The 22,800-nt window shown below is 39.6% G+C and overlaps 1 protein-coding gene across 4 annotated transcripts in view; it reads right to left on the reverse strand.

Annotated features, from left to right (window-relative positions):
* The window catches only part of MAGI3 (membrane associated guanylate kinase, WW and PDZ domain containing 3), a 274,835-nt gene that overhangs the window by 59,063 nt on the left and 192,972 nt on the right, over positions 1–22,800 (reverse strand). For all 4 annotated transcript variants that reach the window (XM_061631977.1, XM_061631976.1, XM_061631979.1 and 1 more), the window contains 5 exons: positions 12,397–12,491; positions 9,886–10,074; positions 4,835–5,443; positions 4,070–4,116; positions 753–909 (listed from right to left, as the gene is read on the reverse strand). In XM_061631977.1, the coding sequence (XP_061487961.1) occupies positions 753–909; positions 4,070–4,116; positions 4,835–5,443; positions 9,886–10,074; positions 12,397–12,491 (1,097 nt within the window). The remainder of the gene's footprint in view (positions 1–752; positions 910–4,069; positions 4,117–4,834; positions 5,444–9,885; positions 10,075–12,396; positions 12,492–22,800) is intronic.

The following is a 22,800-nucleotide window of genomic DNA, read 5'->3' on the forward strand; positions in this document are numbered from 1 at the left end:
ACTTATGCAAAAAACATGTTTCAGTTTCCTGCTCAAGCAATCACTGCAGTGTTCTCTTGGCTTTCTCTGCAAGGAAGCCCATCTCCTCTGAATTCTTTAGTACTTGTTACTTTTTCCTTGCCAGTATTAGTATTTTATTTAATTGTCTCTAGATCTCTCTCTCTTCAATGACTTTGTTGTTTCATATACTTGTATGAGCTACCACTATTTAGTTCCCTCTTACTCCATTTGCTTTCTTGGGCTGATTGGCCACTGCAGCCTACCTCCCCACTCACATCTTTACCTGCATCTTTTACTGATCATACAATTAAACTCCTGAACTGAATACTGTATAAAGAATATTTATTCAGATGAAATGGCTCTGGTTTACTAAACTGTCATCAGGGATCTTCTGATGCTTTTCAGTTTGGGGATGGGTGATGTGTCTTAGATCCTTTAAAGATTATTTCAATTAAAATACAAAAGACTCATTGTTTGTGGATATTTGGTGATAACAGTGCTTTAATTTATAAAATAGGAGCTTTTACTCAAAGGTAACTCTTGGAAGGTAACTCTCACTCAGAAACTTTATCATATAATCTGAGAAACTGGATCTTAACTCTATATATATTGGAGAGAAATGCACTCTGCAAACATTCAAAGGTACTCTTTTGTGCTACACCACTTTTTTATGACTGAGCTTGACAATTCTCAGATCAGAAAACATTTCCAGCAACTTTGCTGCAATATATATCTTAAATCTATGTACTCACGTTTATCTTCAAACAATGTTTTAGACTTCAGGTAGACTTCTGAAGGGTCAAGCTTTGGGGAAGCTGACCTTACAGCAGTGGGTGCAAAAGGCATGGGTTGTGGGCCTAAATCATTGATGGTCTCTTGGCTTCCTGAATTTTCTTGCTTATCTAGTTTCTGGAGGAAGGAAAAACCAGAAGAATACATGTGAGCTAAGTTGCAAGAATGTATACAACAAATGGTTTAGTAGAAGAAGCAGTATCCACATGAAGTATAATGAGCATTCTTCAATTAATGTTTTCTAAAAGGATTATCCTTGCTTTTTTGTGGCATTTGAAAGTGTTTTGTGTTGAAATGTTAATCTAGAACTGCAAGTTGTTCAGTTTGCTTATGCTCTTAATTTGAAACTTTAATGATGAGACCAAAATAGTAAAAATATTGAACTAAAAATGATAAAAGGGTTTTAAAATTGTTCAATTCAGGGAATGGGTTACATAATCTCTGTGCCTAGTGTGTCCAAAACTCTAAGAGCATCTACTTTAAGAGTAATGCCCCTTAGGATTGCATCTACTAAAGTCCCTAAAAAAATATCATCACATACAAACTACTTCTGTTATACTCTCTTTCCATAAACTTCTGCTGCAACCTGAGAAAATGTGTGCCAGTGAAGCTCACTGGGTGGCTTTGAACCAGTCAGCTTCTCTAACCTACCTCACAGTGTTATGAGAATCAAATGAGAAGGGGGAAAATTATGTATTTGCAATCTTGAGCTGTTTGCCGGAAAGGCAGGACATAAATGTAATAACAATGGTTTTTATCCAACAAAATTGTCCCTTTCACACAGACTTCTGCTTGCACACCAGAACCTACCCTCTCTCTTTGGTCCCCGAGCACCAATCCATCCTGAATCTGCTCCAGAGGACTGAGGAATAATCAGGATTATGGATGTCCTGTCAAATATTACCCTGCCATTTTCCTTTAATGCTATTTCATATTGTTTTCTTCCCATTAAAGCATCTGATTCAGCACAGTGAAGACTGTGAACTGAAAAGTCCCCAAATCTTACCTGGCACTGAGGTCAGTGCATAGCTTTAGGCAAACTACTATGTATTGTCCCTCAATCTACCTTGTGTAATATGGAAACAATAATACCACTGAGCTACCTTGCAGGGCAGTTGTAAGAATTACTCAAATAATGCATGTGAAGCTACTGCAATACTCTAAAGCACTAACCACTGAAAATGGTTAAAATACTGATAACGTCTATATGGGGGGAAAACCTCCATTGGTTACAATGAGGTGTGATGGATTAATCTACATTCAACTGATATCCATGCAATCGACAGTAGTTTGCTTCTCTACAAATAGAGAATAGTTGTGAATAGTTGCTACAGTTGCAGGTGTTTTCCACGAGTAACGAGAGTAAAGCATTCACAAGAATTAAGCAGCTGAACATAAACCCCTTAAACCTCTTCTAAAAATTATAAAATAGTTAACAATCCTCATTCTAAATAGAAGATAAAGCAAAAGTGGCTGCTCTAGATCAAATGTAGTTTTAGAAAGCTAGTTGATTTTAAGATGTTTGCTCTAAATTGAGACAAAGCCTGAAACATGTCTGCCAAGCAGCACATATTTTATTTGAAGAAGTATTTGAATAGATTCATGGCTGCCAAGAGAAAACCTCTTAAGGATTTTACAGCTGGATACGCCCAACATGTTTATACGCATAAGAATTTGCCCTTTTAAAACTAATTAGCTCACAAAGTAGTTTTAGTGAAGTTAATACTGTCTCTGCATTTTAATGCGTTTTCCCAAAGATTTCCAAAGTGATCTTAGCACAACAGCTGAGTACATTCCTGTTCTTTTGAGCTTTACTCAAGAAAATTTAGCAATTAATTCCAGAATTTTTGCAGGATATACCTAGTTTTAAAAATTGTTGCTGAAGAAATCTGTATTCTTGTGCTAACAGAAAATGAACCAAATGTATTCACACAAGGGGCAAAAAGATTTTTTTTGCTCATCATAACTATGAAATTACTTTTGAGTGCAAGAGAAAAAGCCCTATCAAGTATCACTCATGAAAGTAATAGCCTGATGCTTCTTACTCCAATTTCTGAGCAGACATAAGAAAAAAGTGAATTTAATCAATATGAAGGATACTGAATTTTGTTAAATTCAATCCTACTCTTCACCAGATATTTTTTTTGCTAGAAGTGGTAACTATAAAAAAATGGAGTCATGACAATTATAGAAGAGCCTAGATTGCCCACTTAAAGTATGCTTGAGAAGAACAGTTTTTCATATCTCATTCAGCACTGAAGCCTTCCTAAACAGAAAAAAAGAAAAAAGAAAAATGTGCATGCGCATGCATGCATAGCCTATTGAAAACCAGAAACTGTAGATTAAGAGAAAACAAAAATGAAGTGTGTATTTTAACAATATATCTTATCAGTATGCACACAAATTTGATTCAGAGATAGGTAAAAACACAATGAAGATGAACATACTTAAGGATAAAATTGGCTCGTAACTCCTTTATCGTGGAGGGAAATCAAACTGGAAAAGTACCTGCACATGTACAGGATGCATAGGATGCAGGTGCGTATTTTATTAATTAATAAGAGTTAAACTGTACATGGCAAAGAGTTATAGAAGAGTAAAGTTCATCGCATCTTCATTACTCAGCTCATCACTAATCCCAAGAAAAATTGTTTTGGCAAGACAACTGTTTTAAGCTTTGTCCCTAAGTGACATAGCTTGCTTGTGCAAATTCTCCAACATATGCCCACTAGCTAAGCATTTTTATATTCCTGTTTTGTAAAAGAAAATGTAGAACACAGAAAGGCAGTTCACTGAGTCAACTCAACCTTTCCTTTGTTGTCATCTTCACTAATAATCAACAGAATTCAGGAGACACTTAATGTAGTTGAAACAACCACCAAAATTCATTCTCTTCCCAGACTGATCTTAGAAGGTACACAGATGGAGAGGAAAGATTTTTACCAAATTCACAAATTTAGTAAGTGGTCCTTTAAAAGAAAGCGGGGCAGGGAGAGATTCACCCAGATTTAAGCAAAGCCAATGGAGGTTTGCAACTACTGTACAACTTAAATTTTATGCCAGTCTTCCTCCAAAAATTCCTCAGAATTAATATTTTTTCCCATTAAACTTTAACCTCTAGCAGTTGGAGCAAAGCATATGCCTCGAAAGGAACCTGGAGGGCTCTAATTGAGAAAATGAATCTGGAGCATCCAATATGAATTTGTCTGCTCATAATTAACTTCCTCTTTGAGCAAAGAAATTGCAGTCAATTGCAGAAACTCTTATCAATACTCACATTATCAATACTCGCAACATTGGAACTTTTAGCAGGTGAGGAAGGGCCTAAAATAGAGAATAGGTATTAATATCACCCATCACACCGCTATATTCTACAGTTTTATGTACCCTGTACACTAAATTGTTGGGTTAGAATTCTGTATTCTAAGAGTCTTGTCCAGGCATTCACAAATCCACTTGTAAACTTGCTTAAGGACAAGTGATACAATTGGATGTCACTTTGAATCAAGATGGTGGAATTAACCTTTCAAAACTGCATTGATTTTAATAACTGATTTCAAACTGCACTGATTTTTTGGTTTCTTAGAATTACTGAGCAAAGCCAGGTAGCTAGTGTATGTTAAAGCAGTTACTGTCTCTCAGCCTAACCTGCCTCTTAGGGCTGTTGTGAGGGTAAAATTGGGAGGGGGATGCTTGTACCATGCTTGTATACCACCTTGAGCTCCTTGGTGAAAAGGTGGGATATAAATGTAATAAAATCATCATCATCATCATCATATTTGTCCATGTGCAAATAATATAAATCTCACATGTATTAAGACAATGTATGTGAGAAAAGCCTCGCAATGTTTCACGGTGCATAGTATCTGGGACACTCTTAAGCAAGGAACAGAGTTCTACTTTATGGTACTTTTGTTGTCCCCCATTAATATAAAAATACAGACATAAGAACAGCACTATAGAGTGCTAAACTCACATTTACACCACTACATAGTACTTAAAAGTAACACGTTTTGAAATACATAAAAATGTCATTACCTACCTCCTCTTAGGATAAGCAGTGGCACTTCTGCTCCAACTGGAAACTGCTTCAGTACTTCTACCACCTGGAGGTGAGTTAAGTTCTGTACATTCTGATGATAAATCTCTTTAATTATATCCCCTTTCTGAAGGCCATGGCACCACTGGCTATCTAAAATCATCTTCACTTTCTGCCCTACCGGGCTGTCAGCTATTGCAAATCCAAAACCTTTAGGTCCCTTGATCAGTGGAACTGTGACCAGTTCTGCTTGAGAGCATCCTGAAGAAGACACTGAGGCCCTCTGTTCATTGAGGTCTGTGGAAGGGCCATTCAAGAGTCCATTGAGCAAGATATGCCCTGGCTTTCCATTCTGGTCCAAAACCATTGTTCCAGATATTAACTCTTGGTTGATCATACAAGCATCACTTTTTGCTATTGTTTGGCCATTTAGGACAGGAGTGGCTGTAACAATATCTACAACAGGGTCTTCATTTTCATCAGGAAGAGGGTATCCACGGCACAGAGCCAAATTCACATACTGGTTGACAGGAACCAATTGAAACATTTGGACAACATCAGCATGGGTATGGCCAAGGACACGTGTGCCATTTATGTCTACAATAACATCACCTATTAAAAGTGAACAGGGCATTGTTAATACAAATAAATATATTTCCATACTGTAGTATGATCAGAAGTTAGTAACCTCACTAAAGAAAAGCACTGCAAACTACTCAGCATAGTAATGAACAGAGATAGCACTAATTCCTTTTGCCCATTTGCTGCACAAGGCAGGATTCCTCTTGCATTTAATCTATGTTTTGACTCTGTTAAGATCACACAGTTCTAAATATATAAAGCTTAATCTGCAGCCGAAACATGGAATTTCAAAAGGAAAAACAGGGGTTTCAAAATGGAAACAGTACACATATTAAGGTAAGCAAATAGTTTAGTTTACTTCCTACATAAGTCTCTAACCCAATCCAAAATAACTCATTCTTCTAGCTAGCATATATTGTTACTGAAAGAGCCTTTCAAAAAAATTTATATTAAACTTACTTCATAAATAATTTTGCCTTTTAAGAAAATGAAAGCAAGTATAGAGAACATAGACTTTCAACCGCGTATAAGAAAAGTCACATCAGTAGAGCCTGATAAATGCTATCATACCATACGCCGATTCAGGTAACCAACATGAAATCTTATTGGCTTTTTTGTATCTATGACTTACTACAATTGAAATTCTCACACTTCTTATTGTATTAAAAGGTCCAAGACATCTACCCAGTAGTAATAGGTACACATGGAAATAAAGAAAAGAGGCTATAAATCAAAACAATAAATGAGGGCAATGCTCTTCTAAATATGAAAGCAGCAAAATGAAAAGGAAGTCCCTGTCTGAACAAAAAGACAAAAGGTGCTAAACTCACTGCAGAGAGTAACCCACAGAGAACATTCCATGGGCTTCTGTTTTTATGGGGCTCAGAAGAGAACTGTTGAAGGCACTTGCTCTGCTCCGAGCAAGTGTAGAGAGAACCAAGCTCTCTAGCAGAGAGGACTCAGGAGAGCTGCACAGATGCAGAACACTTATCTGGAGACTGTACCAACATCACAGAGAAGAAACAGAAGTTATTGTAAGCATTTTTTTAAAAAAAGACCACTATTAAGTCTGTTGATGCTACAAATTAAAATAACACTGTGCATATAAGGGGTAGGACTTAGTAATATAGCCTTATCAATGCAAAAGAATGCAGATTAAACCACTGAGAAATATAAAATATAGTATCAAAATAATTTAAATAAATAATGGAGAGAATTTACACCCTTATCCAATGGAAACTGCTTTGTGTGCTTTCTCCTTCTGGATGCTTTTATATCTTCTTTTAACACTTGGTATTTTGCTTTAGGCAACAATCACAAAAAAGATCTGGATGTAATTTTATTATTTGGTCCAATAGTGATATCCCCTTGCATTTTATTGTGGCTGCACATAATGAATTATGACTATTCACTGAATGAACTGGTTCTAAAGATTCTGAACCTGTGTTTATCAGCCAATTACATAGAAAGGTATTTAGACATAAAAGTAGCAGCATAGTGTTGTTTTTAAGTGGTTCTTAAGTAATAGTGGAACAAATAAAGACTCTGGAACATTAGATCTACTTAGTAATAGAATGTGCCAATGTTCAACCAATTACATTAACTAATTCTAGTTCTCCATATTCATTTTAAACAGGTATTTAGTTATATATTTAATTTATATCCCACCCTTCCTCCCAGAAGGTGCCCAGGGTGGCACCTGTAAAATGGCCACACAAAAAAGGGTTAATTAAGTCCTATGTGAACATATCTATACCACCAGAACAGTATGCAATGACTAATAAGCCTGATGTTGTCATGCATGGCTAAGAAAGTAGCACCTAAATTTAGAAAATCCTGAAAGAATCTACAGCAGCTTTGACCTACCCTGGTCTTAAACTGGAGTCCAAAGAGCCAAAAGAATAAAAGACTGAAAAGTTGAAATATTAATTGTTTTAAGTCTACTTTAGTCCTTTGAATAACAGTACGTGAAGTAAACATAGCTGGATAATGGAGGTGTGAGACAGAAGTTCTTAGCTATATGAGTTTGTGACAGGTCAATCCTTAGCTGAACCAGATAAATCCAGCAGCTGACCTGTCATATCTATACTTAACATCTGGGATCTTGAACAAACTTCTCCAAGGTTGTATTTATATGACTCCACTTATACACACATGAAGAGGGGCAATGTTATTACTCCATGATAATGGTTGCTACATAATGTACAAGTGTGCTTGTTCTTGTACCCTCACTTGCTCCCTGTTTATTCTTCCTAGTACAACAGTTGACTGAGTATAAGCAAAAATGTTTTCCATTTGTATGGCTATTCTTTGGCCTGAATAAGACAAAACCATGGTTCATCAGTTCTTTGGAACAAGCTATGTTAACGCGCTGTCTCCTCATCCCTCCTTTCTTCCTCACACACACACCTTCAGTCAATTTTGGTTTAAGAACTCCCCCTAAACTAGAATAAGAATCATATTAAACTACAGTTTTCTACTTCAAACTACATGAGAAACTATGCTTTAAAAACAAAGATAGCTGAAGCTGGGCATAGAAAGAGAAGAGGCAAGGATGGAGGGTATGGACACACAGCTCACTGAAGATCGGTAAGTCATGGCTCATTGAACCAGGCCTGTGTATAAGATTTTTTTAAAAAAGGTAACATACAAGGAAAACTCCTGCCAATTGAGGAAAGCAAGTCATACTAAGGAAGCCCAAAGAAAGCCTTTTTGGCATTGAATTATTAATATAGGATTCACATATGTAGGCAGGAGTTTTACAACACAAATTTGTTATGCGAGGCTAAAACAATGCTAGATTACTGGTAAATAATTTTTTACTTTGGCAGATGACCTAATCATTTATCGGTTCTGAGCAATAAAATAAACAAAATTTGCTCAGCACGGAAACAAAAGTGTGAGCTTCTGCACCCCAAAAACTCAAAATTTAAAGTTGCTTTCCAAGGAGACCAAAGATTGTTATAGATTATAGACCAAACCATTGCCACTGCTACACAGCTGTATAGAATTAAGAGCCAGTTCATAGGTGCATCACTATCACTCACAAGACTGTAGCATCAAGTGTTTACAAAAGTTTTGTCACCTGTCAACTCAAACATAGTATTTCTTGAAGACAGTTCATACATTCATCTGCAAGTCAGTGCTGGGTAATCAAATCATATGAGAGAGAAATTTTAGCATGTGTTTTTTAAAAAAAAATTAAATTGTGTTTTTAAATTGTTTTTGTGTTTTAAAATTTGTATATTTGTTTTTAATGTTTTTAATTGCTGTAAACTGCCCAGAGAGCTTCAGCTATGGGGCGGCAAGTAAGTAAGTAAAAGGAAGGAAGGAAGGAAGGAAGGAAGGAAGGAAGGAAGGAAGTTGCAGGTTCATTTGTGAAGCAGAGGTGTCTACTTTGCTGAACCACTAACAATGTAACTGGCAGTTTATGAACAGAACAAGCTTTTATCAGCCTTTGTTTTTGCAAGGGGAGGGATGCTCACTAAAGAGAAAATCAGCAATGGTGTTTGCTTACCTGTGAAAATTAATACTGCATAAATCAAAAGATCTTATACCACTAGGATAGATGTATTAAGACCAAGAAGCCACAAACATTCCCTTTAAATATTCTCCTGGCTGATATCCAATTATGAAACTCCCTTCCATTATAGACTCACCAATGGTCCAAGGTGGAGTATCTTTTGAAAATGCTGTAAGACCAACCTGTTCACAATGGGCTTTAAGGCTTGGGATTAAATTGGAAGAATGGTGAAATTAGTGCAATTATTCTTATGTTATCCAGCCTGAGGCTTTGGGATAGAACATACTATAAATCAAAATACATTTATTTTATTTTTATTTATTCTCTCACATTTATATCCTGCATTTCTTTTAAAATGGAGCCCAAGGTGGTGTACATGCATTTCCCAAGCATTCATTCAGACACTAACCAGGCCCAGCCCTACTTAATTTCAGCAAGGTAGTGGATTCATGTGCCTTCTGCCCTTGGGATCATTTAAAAAATAATAATAAATGAATACAGGAGAGAAAATGGGGTTGGCACCAGGCAATTAAATGAGTGCACAACAAATGTTAGAGACAAGCAGTTATATATTCTGAATTATGATTACCCATTTAACGTGTTATAACCTTAAAAGGCTCTCACTATAATTACACGTTCAGTTCTTTTTCTCACTGACTACCATAGCTGACTCTTAAAATTAATACTCACTCTGGACACAATGGTATTTTTAATCAGTGCCCAGAGGAAGGGAGCATCATTTAAATACCATGTTACACAAAAGGATGATTTAAATGGAACTTCAATTTCACAGCTAATGAATCTTTTGAAATATACAGCAGCAAACTTCAATAGTACAACCACTGAATTATCAGAACTTTCTGTTTTCAGAATGTTTGTATCACCAAGACTCTTTATTCTGTCTCATTTGTCCCAACTGCAAAAAATGGAGCAAAAACATCTACCTCACCTGGTGCAATTTTGCCATCCTGTGCAGCTGGCCCATCTTTCAATACATTCTTCACCTGCAGAAACTCATCTGGTCTGTCTCCACCAATTATTGTGAAGCCAAATCCCATACTACTTTTCTTCAGTGATGTCCGTATCAGTGCTCCTATCAACTGGGATGGGTCGCGGGTGAAGAGAGACTTCACAGGTTCTGCAGCCAAGCAAAATGTTTTCCAGTACATTCATTCAATAATCAGGACTGCAGCTACAGTTAGCTTATATGGCAGTAGTATACCATTTAACAAAGTCAAATAAGAACTAAAAATATGCAGGAAAGATGATAAAACTTGGAATAAGGTAGAAATAAACTTTCATCAAGTCCAATGAAATAGTAGATCCAATTGCAGAGTGGGGGGAGGAATCCAAGCAAAGTATGGATTTGCTTTTATCTGGTCAAAAGAGTAGAACTAAGAAAGAATCAATTATTTGAATTTTAAGGTAACACAAGTGGAAGACAACCAGAGATTATTACTGTCCTAGTCATCCTAGTTACCAGCAAAGTTAGCATTATCAAATATGATGTGACAAGAACTGTATGTAGCAGCCACAAAACTTGAAGCTGTATAGCTGCTGCTTCATTTTCATCCTGTATCTATATAGCCAAATCACTGGCTGACCATCCATACTATGGAGTGGCCAAGGTGATTACAACAAATTGTTTTAGAAAGTTTTAAGATCATTATGCAGTTCTAAGATTACCAATTAGTTTCAACAAAAGAAATGGTTTCAATATACAGCATAGCAATACTGTCATACGGAATGTAACACTATATAACCTACATAACACCTATAACACTGTGTGAATAAAATGCAGGGCTGACATATTGCTGTCTCCTAATCCAGGAAATGTAATTTACATATTATGGAAATATTTACATTGTGAAAATATGATTATTAGTTTTTAATCTTTAAATATTATATACAAGCAATGTATCTGCAGGCACTTCAATGTTGCACAAAGCTTCTGTGTGCAATTGGGCACTGGGTTTAGGTGAGAGGGAATGGTGGAAATGACAAGAGTTGGGAGTCCAGATACATCTGAAAGGCCACAGATTCCCCACTCTGGAGGAACAGATCAAAGAGAGCTACTGAAATAGACTGGCCTCTCCTACAACTTGAGGGATGCTCAGTATGAGCATTTTCTTTCCCCTACTGGGAATCCAAAGTCAGCCGCACCTTCACTTCCAAGCTGCGGCATTAGCATTAGTTTGCACACCTTGCAATCAGCAACAAAAGCTTGGTAGCTTGCCTATTAATGGTCTTTAGGACTACTGTACATAATGTGTACTACAGTGATTAAGATGAAAAAATATTGATTCTAATAATTTCTGATACAGAAATAGATAAACTATAACTATAAACACAAGTCATTCATTGGTGAGATTAATAATTATTACTTAAATGGTTTGGATTTTTTTTAAAAAAAAAGTCTGTTCAACCTAACTTACCATTTTTTCCCTGTGTGATCTATGACAACAACTTTTGCTAACATTATTGGAAGTGTGGAGGAATTCACTCGGACACAAATTTGGACTGAAGCAGATTCCACGTTTACTCATTCAACACTGGAGAGCCAGCAGAAAACTGCACTGACTCTGACTCTCTACAAAATGGTAGGCCTTTATAGTTTTTCAAAGAACAAAGACTTCAGCAGATAAAACTCTTAACATTTCGACCATGCGTAATACATAGAGCATTCCTTAGTTCAAAACATTCTGATTATCTATAAATTGCTAGGACATGTTGTTAGGGAGTACTGGAGATGTTGTTAGGGAGTACTTGCTAGCTAAAAGGAGTTACATTTTGAAGCTGGTTATGGATGGGACTGCCTTCAAGTCGATCCCGACTTATGGCGACCCTATGAATAGGGTTTTCATGGTAAGTGGTGTTCAGGGGGGGTTTACCATAGCCCCCCTCTGAGGCTAGTTCTCCCCAGATGGCTAGGGCCTGCTCAGCTTGCCACAGCTCCACAAGCTGGCCCCTTCCTTGTCTGCAACTGCCAGCTGGGGGCAACTGGGCTTCTTGGGACTGTGCAGCTTGCCCACACCTGCACAGGTGGCAGGACACATAACCCCTGAGCCACTCACTGTGGGGGTGACCTTTAGCTGGCCCTTTACACCCAGGAGACACGAGCGGGGATTTGAACTCACAGACTCTGTACTCCCAACCAGGCTCTCCTCCCCACTGTGCTATACCAGCAGTCAAAGCTGGTTATAATGCCATAAGAATGAACTTCAAGGATAGCACAAGAGAACACCAAGATGTGTTTGCTGAGCCATCTGGTCTATCAGTTTTCCTACATGCAGCAGTTTTTACACTTTCCAGACACAGGCAGAACCAATCTTTTCAGCTACCCAGAATCCTCTACATCCTAATTATTGATTCCATAGTAGCAAACATCAAGACAGACATGACTATGTTCAATATGTAGTTCTTGATTAATATACTGCAGGCATATTACTGAGACCAGTACCTGGATGTGAAGGGCCTCCACCTGTCTGTTCTAGCTGTTTTTTCCGTTTGGCTTCCAAAACTGGATTTTCAAACTGGGTTTTCTGGTTAATATGGCTGCAAAATTATACAAAATGTTAGTGAACATTTAATTACGAAATATTTTCACAAAAAAGGCTGAAACAAGTGGCTCATCCCCCTACAGATTTTTTTTTTTTAAAGTTTCTTGGATCAACAGTAACAAGCCAATTTCACCAATTGTAAGCCAAAGTTAGGGTCAATGGGTCAAACTCAGAAGAATTTGTAATATACCACAGAGTAAAACAAGATCATCCACATTTCCCTTTTGTTTGCGCTCTCTATACAGCCTTTAGCAATTGTGTTAACTAGGGGGAGAGGGAGAATAAATGAAGTACAGCACAATGCTACTTTGTACTCTTTAACACATCATATGCTCATTAAAAAATATATATTATCCTGACACATATATGCACCACTGGAAGGTATTACATCATTACACTGCTCTGCAATTAAAGATAATTGGTATTGTGTACCACATCTGTACATAATAAGACCACTCTCATCCATGATTTGATCGTGGATGAAGGTGCCGATTTGGTGTGCATTACCGAGACCTGGGTGGGTAAGCTGGAGGAGTCGATCTGACCCAGCTTTGCCCACTTGGATACTCGGTGCAACACCAGCACAGGCTGCAGGGATGGGGGGCAGGAGTTGCTGTGGTCTACAGAACGTCCATCTCTGTCAACAGGAAACCACTCTGTCTTGGAGGTGGCTATGAGGGCCTGCACCTGGTGTTGGGCTGAGGAGACAGTAAACTAGGGCTGCTGCTGGTCTACTGTCCACCCTGCTGCCCGGCAGCTTCTCTGACCGAGCTGGTGGAGGCCATCTCGGCTCTGGTGTTGGAGGACCCCAGAATGATAGTGCTGGGTGATTTCAATGCCCATGCTGAGGCTGCCTCTAGTGTTCCGGCTCGGGACTTCATGGCCTCCATGATGACCATGGGGCTGTCTCAAGTTGTCACTGGCCCGACACGTAGGGCAGGACACACCCTCAACTTGGTTTTTGCTCCAGATGGAGGAAGGGGTGGTCTGGAGATGGGGTGGTGGATGTCATCCCACTGTAATCGTCAGACACTTCCTGGTGAAATTTAGACTTATTGCTCCAATCCTTCCCTGCAGGGGTGGTGGACAGATTAAGATGGTCCACCCCCAGAGACTAATGGAATCCACAGGATTCCTGAATGCCCTGGGTGAGTTCCCAGTAGATACAGCAGGTGACCTTGTTGAAGCCCTTATCACGTTGTGGAACAGCAAGGCGCGTTGGGCTCTTGACACAGTTGCCCCCCAAGTGCCTTCTCCGGCATTGTAGAGCCCGGTTTGCACCTTGGTACACCAGTGAGCTAACGGCAATGAAACAAGCTGGATGACAGCTAGAGTGCAAGTGACGAAAGACGTGCTGTGAGGCTGATCGGGCATGAGTAAAACATCATAACGTGCCTACTCTGTGGCAGTGAGGGTGGTGAAGAAGGCCTACTTCTCTGCCTACATCGCATCCTCAAGTAGCTGTCTGGTGAAGTTTTTCCGTATTGTCAGGGGTCTGTTGACATCAACTCCAGGAAATGGAGTTTTAGACCCTTCGGAGACCCACTGTGAATTGTTTGCAAGGTACTCTGGGGGTAAAGTTGCCTGCCTCCATTTGATGCCCCATCCACATCTGCTGTAGTCACCAATGAGGTGTCCAGTGCAACGTCTGCAGCAACTTCTTGGGAACGGTTTCAGTTGATGTGGCCTGATGATGTAAGACAAGGTGCTTGCGTTGATGTAGCCAGCAATGTGTCCTCTTGACCCTTGCCCTTCTTGGCTTATTAAAGCTTGCCGAGGGGGGTTGACTGAGTGGATCCAGGGTGTGGTCAACACATCATTGTGGGAGGGAGTGGTTCCAGCCTCCTTGAAAGAGGCAGTGATCTGACCACTCCTGAAAAAGCCCACCCTGGACTCATTAGTTTGTCACAGCTACCGACCAGTCGCAAATACCCCCTTCTTAGGGTAGGTGATTGAGAGGGTTGTGGCACAGCAATTGCAAGTACTCTTGGATGAAACACATTATCTTGACCCATTCCAGTCTGGGTTCAGGCCTGGTTATTGGACTGAATTGGCCTTGGTCGCCCTCATGGATGACCTTTATCGGGAGAAGGACAGGGGGAGTATGACCCTGTTATTCTTACTTGATCTCTCAGCGGCTTTTGATACCATTCATCATGGTATCCTTCTGGGCCAACTTGGTGAGATGAGATTGGAGGCACTGTTTTATAGCAGTTCCAATCCTATCTCCAAAGTTGCTCTCAGAGAATAGCATTGGGCGACTGTCTCTGGCAGTTGTGCTGTGGGGTGCCGCAGGGTACCATCTTGTCCCCCATGCTGTTTAAGATCTATATGAAGCCGTTGGGAGTGGTCACAGAAGATTTGGGGCAAGATGTCAGCAGTATGCTGACGATACCCAGCTCTATTTCTCCATAACTTTGGCTGTGCAAGCCCTGGACCGCTGCCTGGACTCAGTGGCGGGCTGGATGAGGGCCAATAAACTGACTCTGAATCCTAGCAAGACGGAGGCGCTGTGGGTTGGTGGTTCCTGAGTTCGGATAATTGGTCAGTTGCCTGCTTTGGATGGGGTCGTACTCCCTCTGAAAGAGCAGGTTTGTAGTCTGGGCATGCTTCTAGATCCATATTTGTCGCTAGAGGCCCAGGTGACCTCAGTGGCTAGGAGTGCCTTTTACCAGCTTCAGCTGGTAAGATAGCTGCAGCCATTTCTGGACCGGGATAGCCTGACCACTGTTGTCCATGCACTGGTAACCTCCAGGCTGGATTACTGTAATGCGCTCTATGTGGGGCTGACCTTGAGGTTGGTCCGGAAGTTGCAGCTGGTGCAAAATGCAGTGGCAAGACTGCTCACTGGGGCAGGGTATCATCAACATGTCACCCCGCTGCTGAAAGAATTGCACTGGCTGCCCATTTGCTACTGGGCCAAGTTCAAGGTTCTAGTTTTGGTGTACAAAGCCCTATACAGCTTGGTACCAGGATACCTGAAAGACCCTCTTATCCCTTAAATACCCAGTTGATCACTGAGCTCTGCAGATGAGGGCCTCCTGCAGATACCATCTTATCAGGAGATCTGTTCTGTGCAATATAAGAAATGGACCTTTAGTGTGGCAGCACCTACCCTGTGGAATTCCCTCCCCTTAAATGTTAGACAGGTGCCATTTCTGTTATCTACAGGCATACCCCGCTTAGCGTCGCTTCACTTAAAGTCACCTCACTATAACGTACATGCTCCATATGCCTGTATTTCTCCAGAAACAGAGCTAGCAAACCACTTACAGGGTTAGGGACAGGCGCAGCAGCGCAGCAACAGAGGCTTTAGCGCGTGGGGTTGGAAATAGATGCGATCGTGCCACCGCAAATCAGCTGGGAGGCGCGGCAGTGCAGCAGCAGAGGCTTTAGCGCGGGGCTTTGAGGCTCCGCATGAAGGAGAGGGAAAAAAAGTTTTAAAAGATAGCGCTTCACTTTAAGGACATTTTCAGTTTACGTACTCGCTCTGGTCCCATTAATGCGAGGTATTACTGTATTGAAGACCTTCCTCTTTCAACAAGCCTTTTAAGTTGAGACCTATCCCAGTCTGCGTCTGTGTTGGAATTGCTTTTTAATATGTTCTTAAACCTTTTTTAAAATGTTTTAAATCTTGGATGATGTTTTGAAAGCTTTTTTTAAGAAACGTTTTTAAAGATGTTTTGTTTTAATGTGTTTTAAAGTTTGTTTTTATGATGTTTTAAAGTTTTTAATGCTTTTGTTTGCTGCCCTGGGCTTCTGCTGGGAAGAAGGGTGGGATATAAATCAAATAATAAAATAAATAATAAAATTATTGTGACTTTTTTCCTATAGGCATTCAGGCGTAGCCTGGTATCTTTTTTAGAGAACTACTGACAGAGGATGAAATATCCCAGTCATATTTAGGAGTGCAAATCATTAGTAAAACACAAAAAATGACATAGAAATTTAATTTTTCATTTTTCAACAGCTGGCATGAAAGCCAAATAATGGGTTATCAGACAATTCTTTCTAGTTGCCATTCATATCTTATTCTTCCTCCAAAGAGCTTATGGGAGCATATACAGAGATGTTGCATTTATCCTTACAACCCTGTGATGTAGGCTGAGTTAACAGATGGTGAACTGCCTGAGCTTCATGGCTGAGTGAGGATCTGAACCCCAGGCCAACACTCTATCTACTACACCATGTCTTCTCTGCATCCTACAAGAAGAATTAAATCTAAGTACCAGTGAGCAGATGTAATTGGCAGATATTGTTCATAATAGATAGCTGCTGCTGTGTTGGTCACAAAGAAACAAAAAAAAAACACAACTGCTTTATTCTCTTAGCCAACACCAAACATTAAGATACAAAATAAATCTGTTCTAAAGATAATAATGTGTAACTTCAAGCTTGCTACACTTAAAAGGTTCTTATAAGTAAAGGACTCTGCATATGAGTATAATTAGAGTATTCAAAATATCCTAGGAGATCCTATTAAAACTACAGAAAGACCAATGTATCTCATTTGCTGTCTATGAATTAGAATTCCTATGCAACACATCGTATAGCTTATCTCTTATACTAGAGGAAGTCAAAATCATGTAAGTTCTTGTGCCATGTGTGCATGAGATCCATATTCTGACATCACATGTTATATAACTTACATCCAGGGCTGTGGAGTCGGAGTAGTGGAGTCGGGAGCAATTTTGGGTGGAGTCGGGAGCAATTTTGGGAGGAGTCGGAGTCGGTAGAAATGTACTGACTCCGACTTCCAAATAAATTTTGATTGGCAAGAAGCAATTTTGGGTGGAGTCGGAGTCGGACAGTAGAAAAATAGAGGAGTCGGAGTTGGACAGTAGAAAAATAGAGGAGTTGGAGTCAGAGTCGAAGGTTTGGTGTACCGACTCCACAGCCCTGCTTACATCTATGGAAACCCTGCACAAATATAATTTGGGAACCAGCCCTCCTTTAACTGAAAGTTGAGATTTTCAGGATTCTTCCCAGGATGATGTATTTCATGGTAACTAACTGTTCAGCATGACAGCCATGCAAGCCACAGGTTTTAACAGTCCCTGAATAAAACTAGAAAACAGTATCCAAGACCTAACTGCACTTACAAATTACACTACTCCTATACAGCATATCTAATAGGATCAAAAATTCATCACAAGGGGAAAACTACCTGACTGTATCTGTTTCTGATTTTGGAATGATATTAAGAAGTGAATATCAGAATTAAACCTTATGAGAAAGCTACAGATATTTATCTTCCTCATGAAGTACACTAACATTTTTGGTAACCCCTAGGATAATGTTTAATAACAGTTGATCAAATGGATCAAAAAAGCACATGCCAAAACTATCTCATAATTTCAAATTCAACTATTAACCAGACTAAAGTTGTTACACATTACATGAAAAATGCTTAAAATATCTGTAATATCACAGTGAAAGACCTCCCATACACATGAACTCAGAATATTCCAAGTTATCTTATGCAGGTATGTGTAAATACAATGCACTATATTGAGTCTACTTTTGAATCTACTTTCCAAGAATAGGAACTAAGGAACCAACCAGAGGGACAACGACCCCAGACTTAATCTTAAGTGGCGCCTAGGACCTGGTGTGAGGTACAAGTGTTGTCAAACCACTTGGGAGCAGTAACCATAATGCTATTAACATGCATGTAAATGGCCTATTACCAAGAAAATCCAAAACATTTAACTTCAAAAGAGGAAACTTTTCCAAAATGAGGGAATTCTTTTTCAAGAAGATGAAAGGTGAAGTCAAGAGGGTAAATCACTCCAAAATGCTTGTGCATTTTTCAAAAACACAGTATTACAAGCTCAACTACAGTGTATACTAAAAATCAGGAAAGAGACCACTAGGGCCAAGAGGATGCAAGCACAGTTAACAATCAGAGTGAAAGACTCTATTAAGAGGTAAGTGAGCGAGTGATATCAATGAGATTAAACGGGAAACCTATTAACATAACCATCATCCAAGTCTATGCTCCAACGGCAAATGCAGAAGGAGAGGAATTGGAGAGATTTTACACAGAAGTATAGGAAGAAATTGATCACACACCAAAACAAGATGTGCTGAGAATCATGGAGGACTGGAATACAAAAGTAGGGAACAGAGAAGAACTAGGAATTGTGGGGAAATGGAGCTTAGGAGATAGAAATGAAGCAGGAGAAAGACTTATTGAATTCTGTGAAGCCAATTATTTGTTTCTTGCCAACACATTTTTTGAGCAACCAAAAAGACGACTGTACAAGTGGACATCACCAAATGGTCAATATAGGAATCAAATTGATTATATAATTGGTACCAGAAGATGGAGAAGTTCCATACTTTCTGTGAAAACAACACCAGGAGCAGACTGCGGTACAGATCATGAACTGGTTGTATCGAAAATCAGAGTAAAGCTAAAGAACAACAAAGCAATCATAATGCCAAAATAACATTTAAATAACATACCTGAAGAATATAAAGATCAAATAAGGAACAGGTTTGAGGCTTTAAACTTAGCTGACAGAGAAGAACTATGGAATGAAGTTAGAGACATTATCAGGGAAGAATGCAAAAAGACAATACTTCTAGTTAAAAAGAGAGAAAGACTTCAATGGATGACTGAAGAAACTCTTAAAATGGTTAAAGAGAGAAGGAAAGCAAAAGCAAGAGGAGACAAAAACACGGCCAGAACCCTAAATGCAACAATACAGTGACTAGTAGGTAGGGACAAAGAGAACTATTACAATAGTTATTGTATAGAAATAGAAAAGGGCAACAAAAAGGGAAGAACAGGAACCCTCTTCCAAAAGATTAGAGAAATCAAAGGGAAATTTAAACAAAGAGTAGGGATGTTGAATAATTAACAGGGGGACACACTGACTGACCGAGATGAAATAAAAGGAAGATGGAAGCAATACACTGAAGAACTCTGTAAAAGAGATGCAAGGATGACAGATTCATTAATGGTAGAACTGTATGATGAAGAACCAGAAATTTTAGAATGTGAGGTGAAAGCTGCTCTTAAAATACTTGGAAGAAACAAATCACCAGAAATAGATGGCATACCAATAGAGTTGCTACAAGCTACTGAGACTGAATCTGTCCAAATTGTGACAAAAATCTGTCAAGAAATATGGAAAGCTAAACAATCGCCCACAGACTGGAAGCGTTTTATATACATCCCAATTCCAAAGAAAGGGGATCCCAGGAAATGCAGTAATTATTGAACTATTGCCTTAATATCCCATGCAAGTAAAGGAATGCTCAAGTTTCTACAACAAAGGCTCTTATCATATATGCAGCGAGAAATGCCAGACGTCCAAGTTGGATTTAGAAAGGAAAAGATACCAGAGATCATATCGCAAACATACGTTGGATAATGGAACGGAGCAAGGAATTTCAGAAGACAATCACCCTGTGCTTTATAGATTACAGCAAAGCCTTTGACTGTGTAGATCATGAAAAACTATGGAATGCTTTGAAACAAATGGGGGTGCCACAGCATCTGATTGTCCTGATGTGCAACCTATACTCTGGACAAGAGGCTACTGTAAGGACAGAAAATGGAGAAACAGATTGGTTCCCTATCGGAAAGGGTGTGAAACGGGTGTATTTTATCACGCTATTTGTTTAATCTATACGCAGAACATATCATACAGAAAGCAGGATTGGACCAAGATGAAGGAGGTGTGAGAATTGGAGGGAGAAATATCAATAATTTAAGATATGCAGACAATACCATACTACTAGCAGAAACCAGTAATTATTTGAAACGAATGCTGATGAAAGTTAAAGAGGAAAGCACAAAAGCAGGACTATAGCTGAATGTCAGTAAGACTAAAGTAATGACAACAGAAGATTTATGTAACTTTAATGTAGACAACAAGGACATTGAACTTGTCAAGGATTATCAATACCTCGGCACAGTCATTAACCAAAATGGAGACAATGGTCAAGAAATCAGAAGAAGGCTAGGACTGGGGAGGGCAGCTATGAGAGAACTAGAAAAGGTCCTCAAATGCAAAGGTGTATCACTGAACACTAAAGTCAGGATCATTCAGATCATGGTATTCCCAATCTCTATGTATGGATGTGAAAGTTGGACAGTGAAAAAGGCGGATGAGAGAAAAATCAACTTGTGAAATGTGATGTTGGAGGAGAGCTTTGCACATACTATGAACTGTGGAGAAAGTAATTGGGTTCTAGAACAAATTAAACCAGAACTGTCACTAGAAGCTGAAATGATGAAACTGAGATTATCAAACTTTGGACACATAATGAGAAGACATGATTCATTAGAAAAAACAATAATGCTGGGAAAAACAGAAGGAAGTAGAAAAAGAGGAAGGCCAAACAAGAGATGGATTGATTCCATAAAGGAAGCCACAGACCTGAACTTACAAGATCTGAACAGGGTGGTTCATGATAGATGCTTTTGGACGTCACTGATTCATAGGGTCCCCATAAGTCGTAATCGACTTGAAGGCACATAACAACAATAAGCTTCCTTCAAAAAATGAAAGTCTTGTCCAAATGAAGAAAACAAAAAGGTACAGAAATTTTGGCAAATGAAACGCCAGCAGAGAACAAGGGATGCTAAAAAATAATTTCAGAAGCACATTGCTAAATCATAAAGACCAACAATACATTCTTAAAATACATTAGTAGTAGGAGTCTGTCTAGGGAGGTGGCTGGACCCTAGGATAACAAGTGAATCAAATGTGTGCTAAAAGCGGATAAGGAGATTGCAGAGAAGCTAAATGATTTTTTTGCATCTGTTTTCACAGTGGAAGATATCACAGGCTCAGATCCCTGTGCCTGAATTAACTTTTGCAGAAAGGGAGTCTGATGAACTGAGGCAGATAGTTGTGACGAGAGACCAAGTTCTGATCTAAAAGACAAAATAAAAACTGACAAATTGCTGTGTCCAAGTGAGAGTTCTCAAGGAACTCAAATGTGAAATTGCTGATGTTTAACAAAAATATGGAACTTGTCCTTAAGATCTGCCTCTATACATGAGAACTAACACATGCTGGTGAAGCTGATCAGGCATGAGTGAAACAACATAACTATACGTACTATGGCAGTGAGGGTGGTAAAGAAGGCCCATTTCTCTACTTCCATTGTACCCTCAAGCAGGTGTCCAGTGGAGCTTTTTCATATTGTCCGGGGTCTGTTAACATCTACTCCAGGAAGAGGAGTTTTTGGAACCCCACTGTGAATTGTTTGCAAGGCACTTTAAGGGTAAAATTGCTCACTTGCATAGCAATCTTGATGCCCCATCCACATTTACTGGAGTCCCAGTGAGGTGTCCAGTGCAACGACTGCTGCAAAATCTTGGGATCAGTTTCAGTTGATGCATCCTGATGACATGGAGAAGGTGCTTGCAACAATACATCCAGCAATGTGTTTTCTCGACTCTTGCCCTTCTTTGCTTATTAAAGCTTGCCGAGAGGGTATGATTGAGTGAATCCAGGGTGTGGCCAATGCATCTTTGTGGGAGGGAGTGGCCCCAGCCACCCTGAAAGAGGTGATGATTCAACTGCTTCTGAAAAAGCCCACAGTGGACCCATTGATTTGTGACAACTATTGTCCAGTCGCAAATACTCCGTTTAGGGATGATGATTGATAGGGTTTTAGTGCAGCCATTACAAGTACTATTGGAAGAAACAGATTATCTTGACCCATTCCAATCAGGGTTCAGTCCTGGTTATGGGACTGAATCAGACTTGGTTGCCCTTTATTTGCTGGGGCTGATGGGAGTTGCAGTTCAGTAACATTTGGAGGGCAAAAGCCTCCCCACACCTGCTGTAGACCATGGTATTCTCCTGAATCATCTCTGTAAATTGGGAGTTCTTGGCACTGTGTAACAGTGCCTTCTCTCCTATTTAAGGGACTGGGTTCTGAGAATAGTGTTGGGGGATTACGTGTGCTATATAATCTGGCAAATTGTTCTATGGGGAGACACAGAGCACTATTTTGGCCCCCACTGTCAGTTTCTGCCTACCAGTTGAAATCGTTTATAGCTGCAGTACAGTAATTAGCAGATAATGCCCAGCAGCCAGGCCATAAATCTGTCAGGCTTGAGTTGAGGTGGAGAGGCCAGCAACTACAGCAAGCGTGAATACCAGAGGGGAAAAACCGAGAGAATGTAGAACAGATGAGTCCTTGGGAGTCCAACATTCAGGTATCAGATATGCAATCAGGCAGGGCAAGGTCAAAGGCACTGGATCACGAGCAGGGCTGGCCACAATCTGACATGGAGGCATGATGTTGTTTCCAGCAAGAGCCCAAGCTAC

The sequence above is a fragment of the Rhineura floridana genome, chromosome 6, assembly GCF_030035675.1.
Source record: "Rhineura floridana isolate rRhiFlo1 chromosome 6, rRhiFlo1.hap2, whole genome shotgun sequence".
NCBI classification, from domain to species: domain Eukaryota; kingdom Metazoa; phylum Chordata; class Lepidosauria; order Squamata; family Rhineuridae; genus Rhineura; species Rhineura floridana.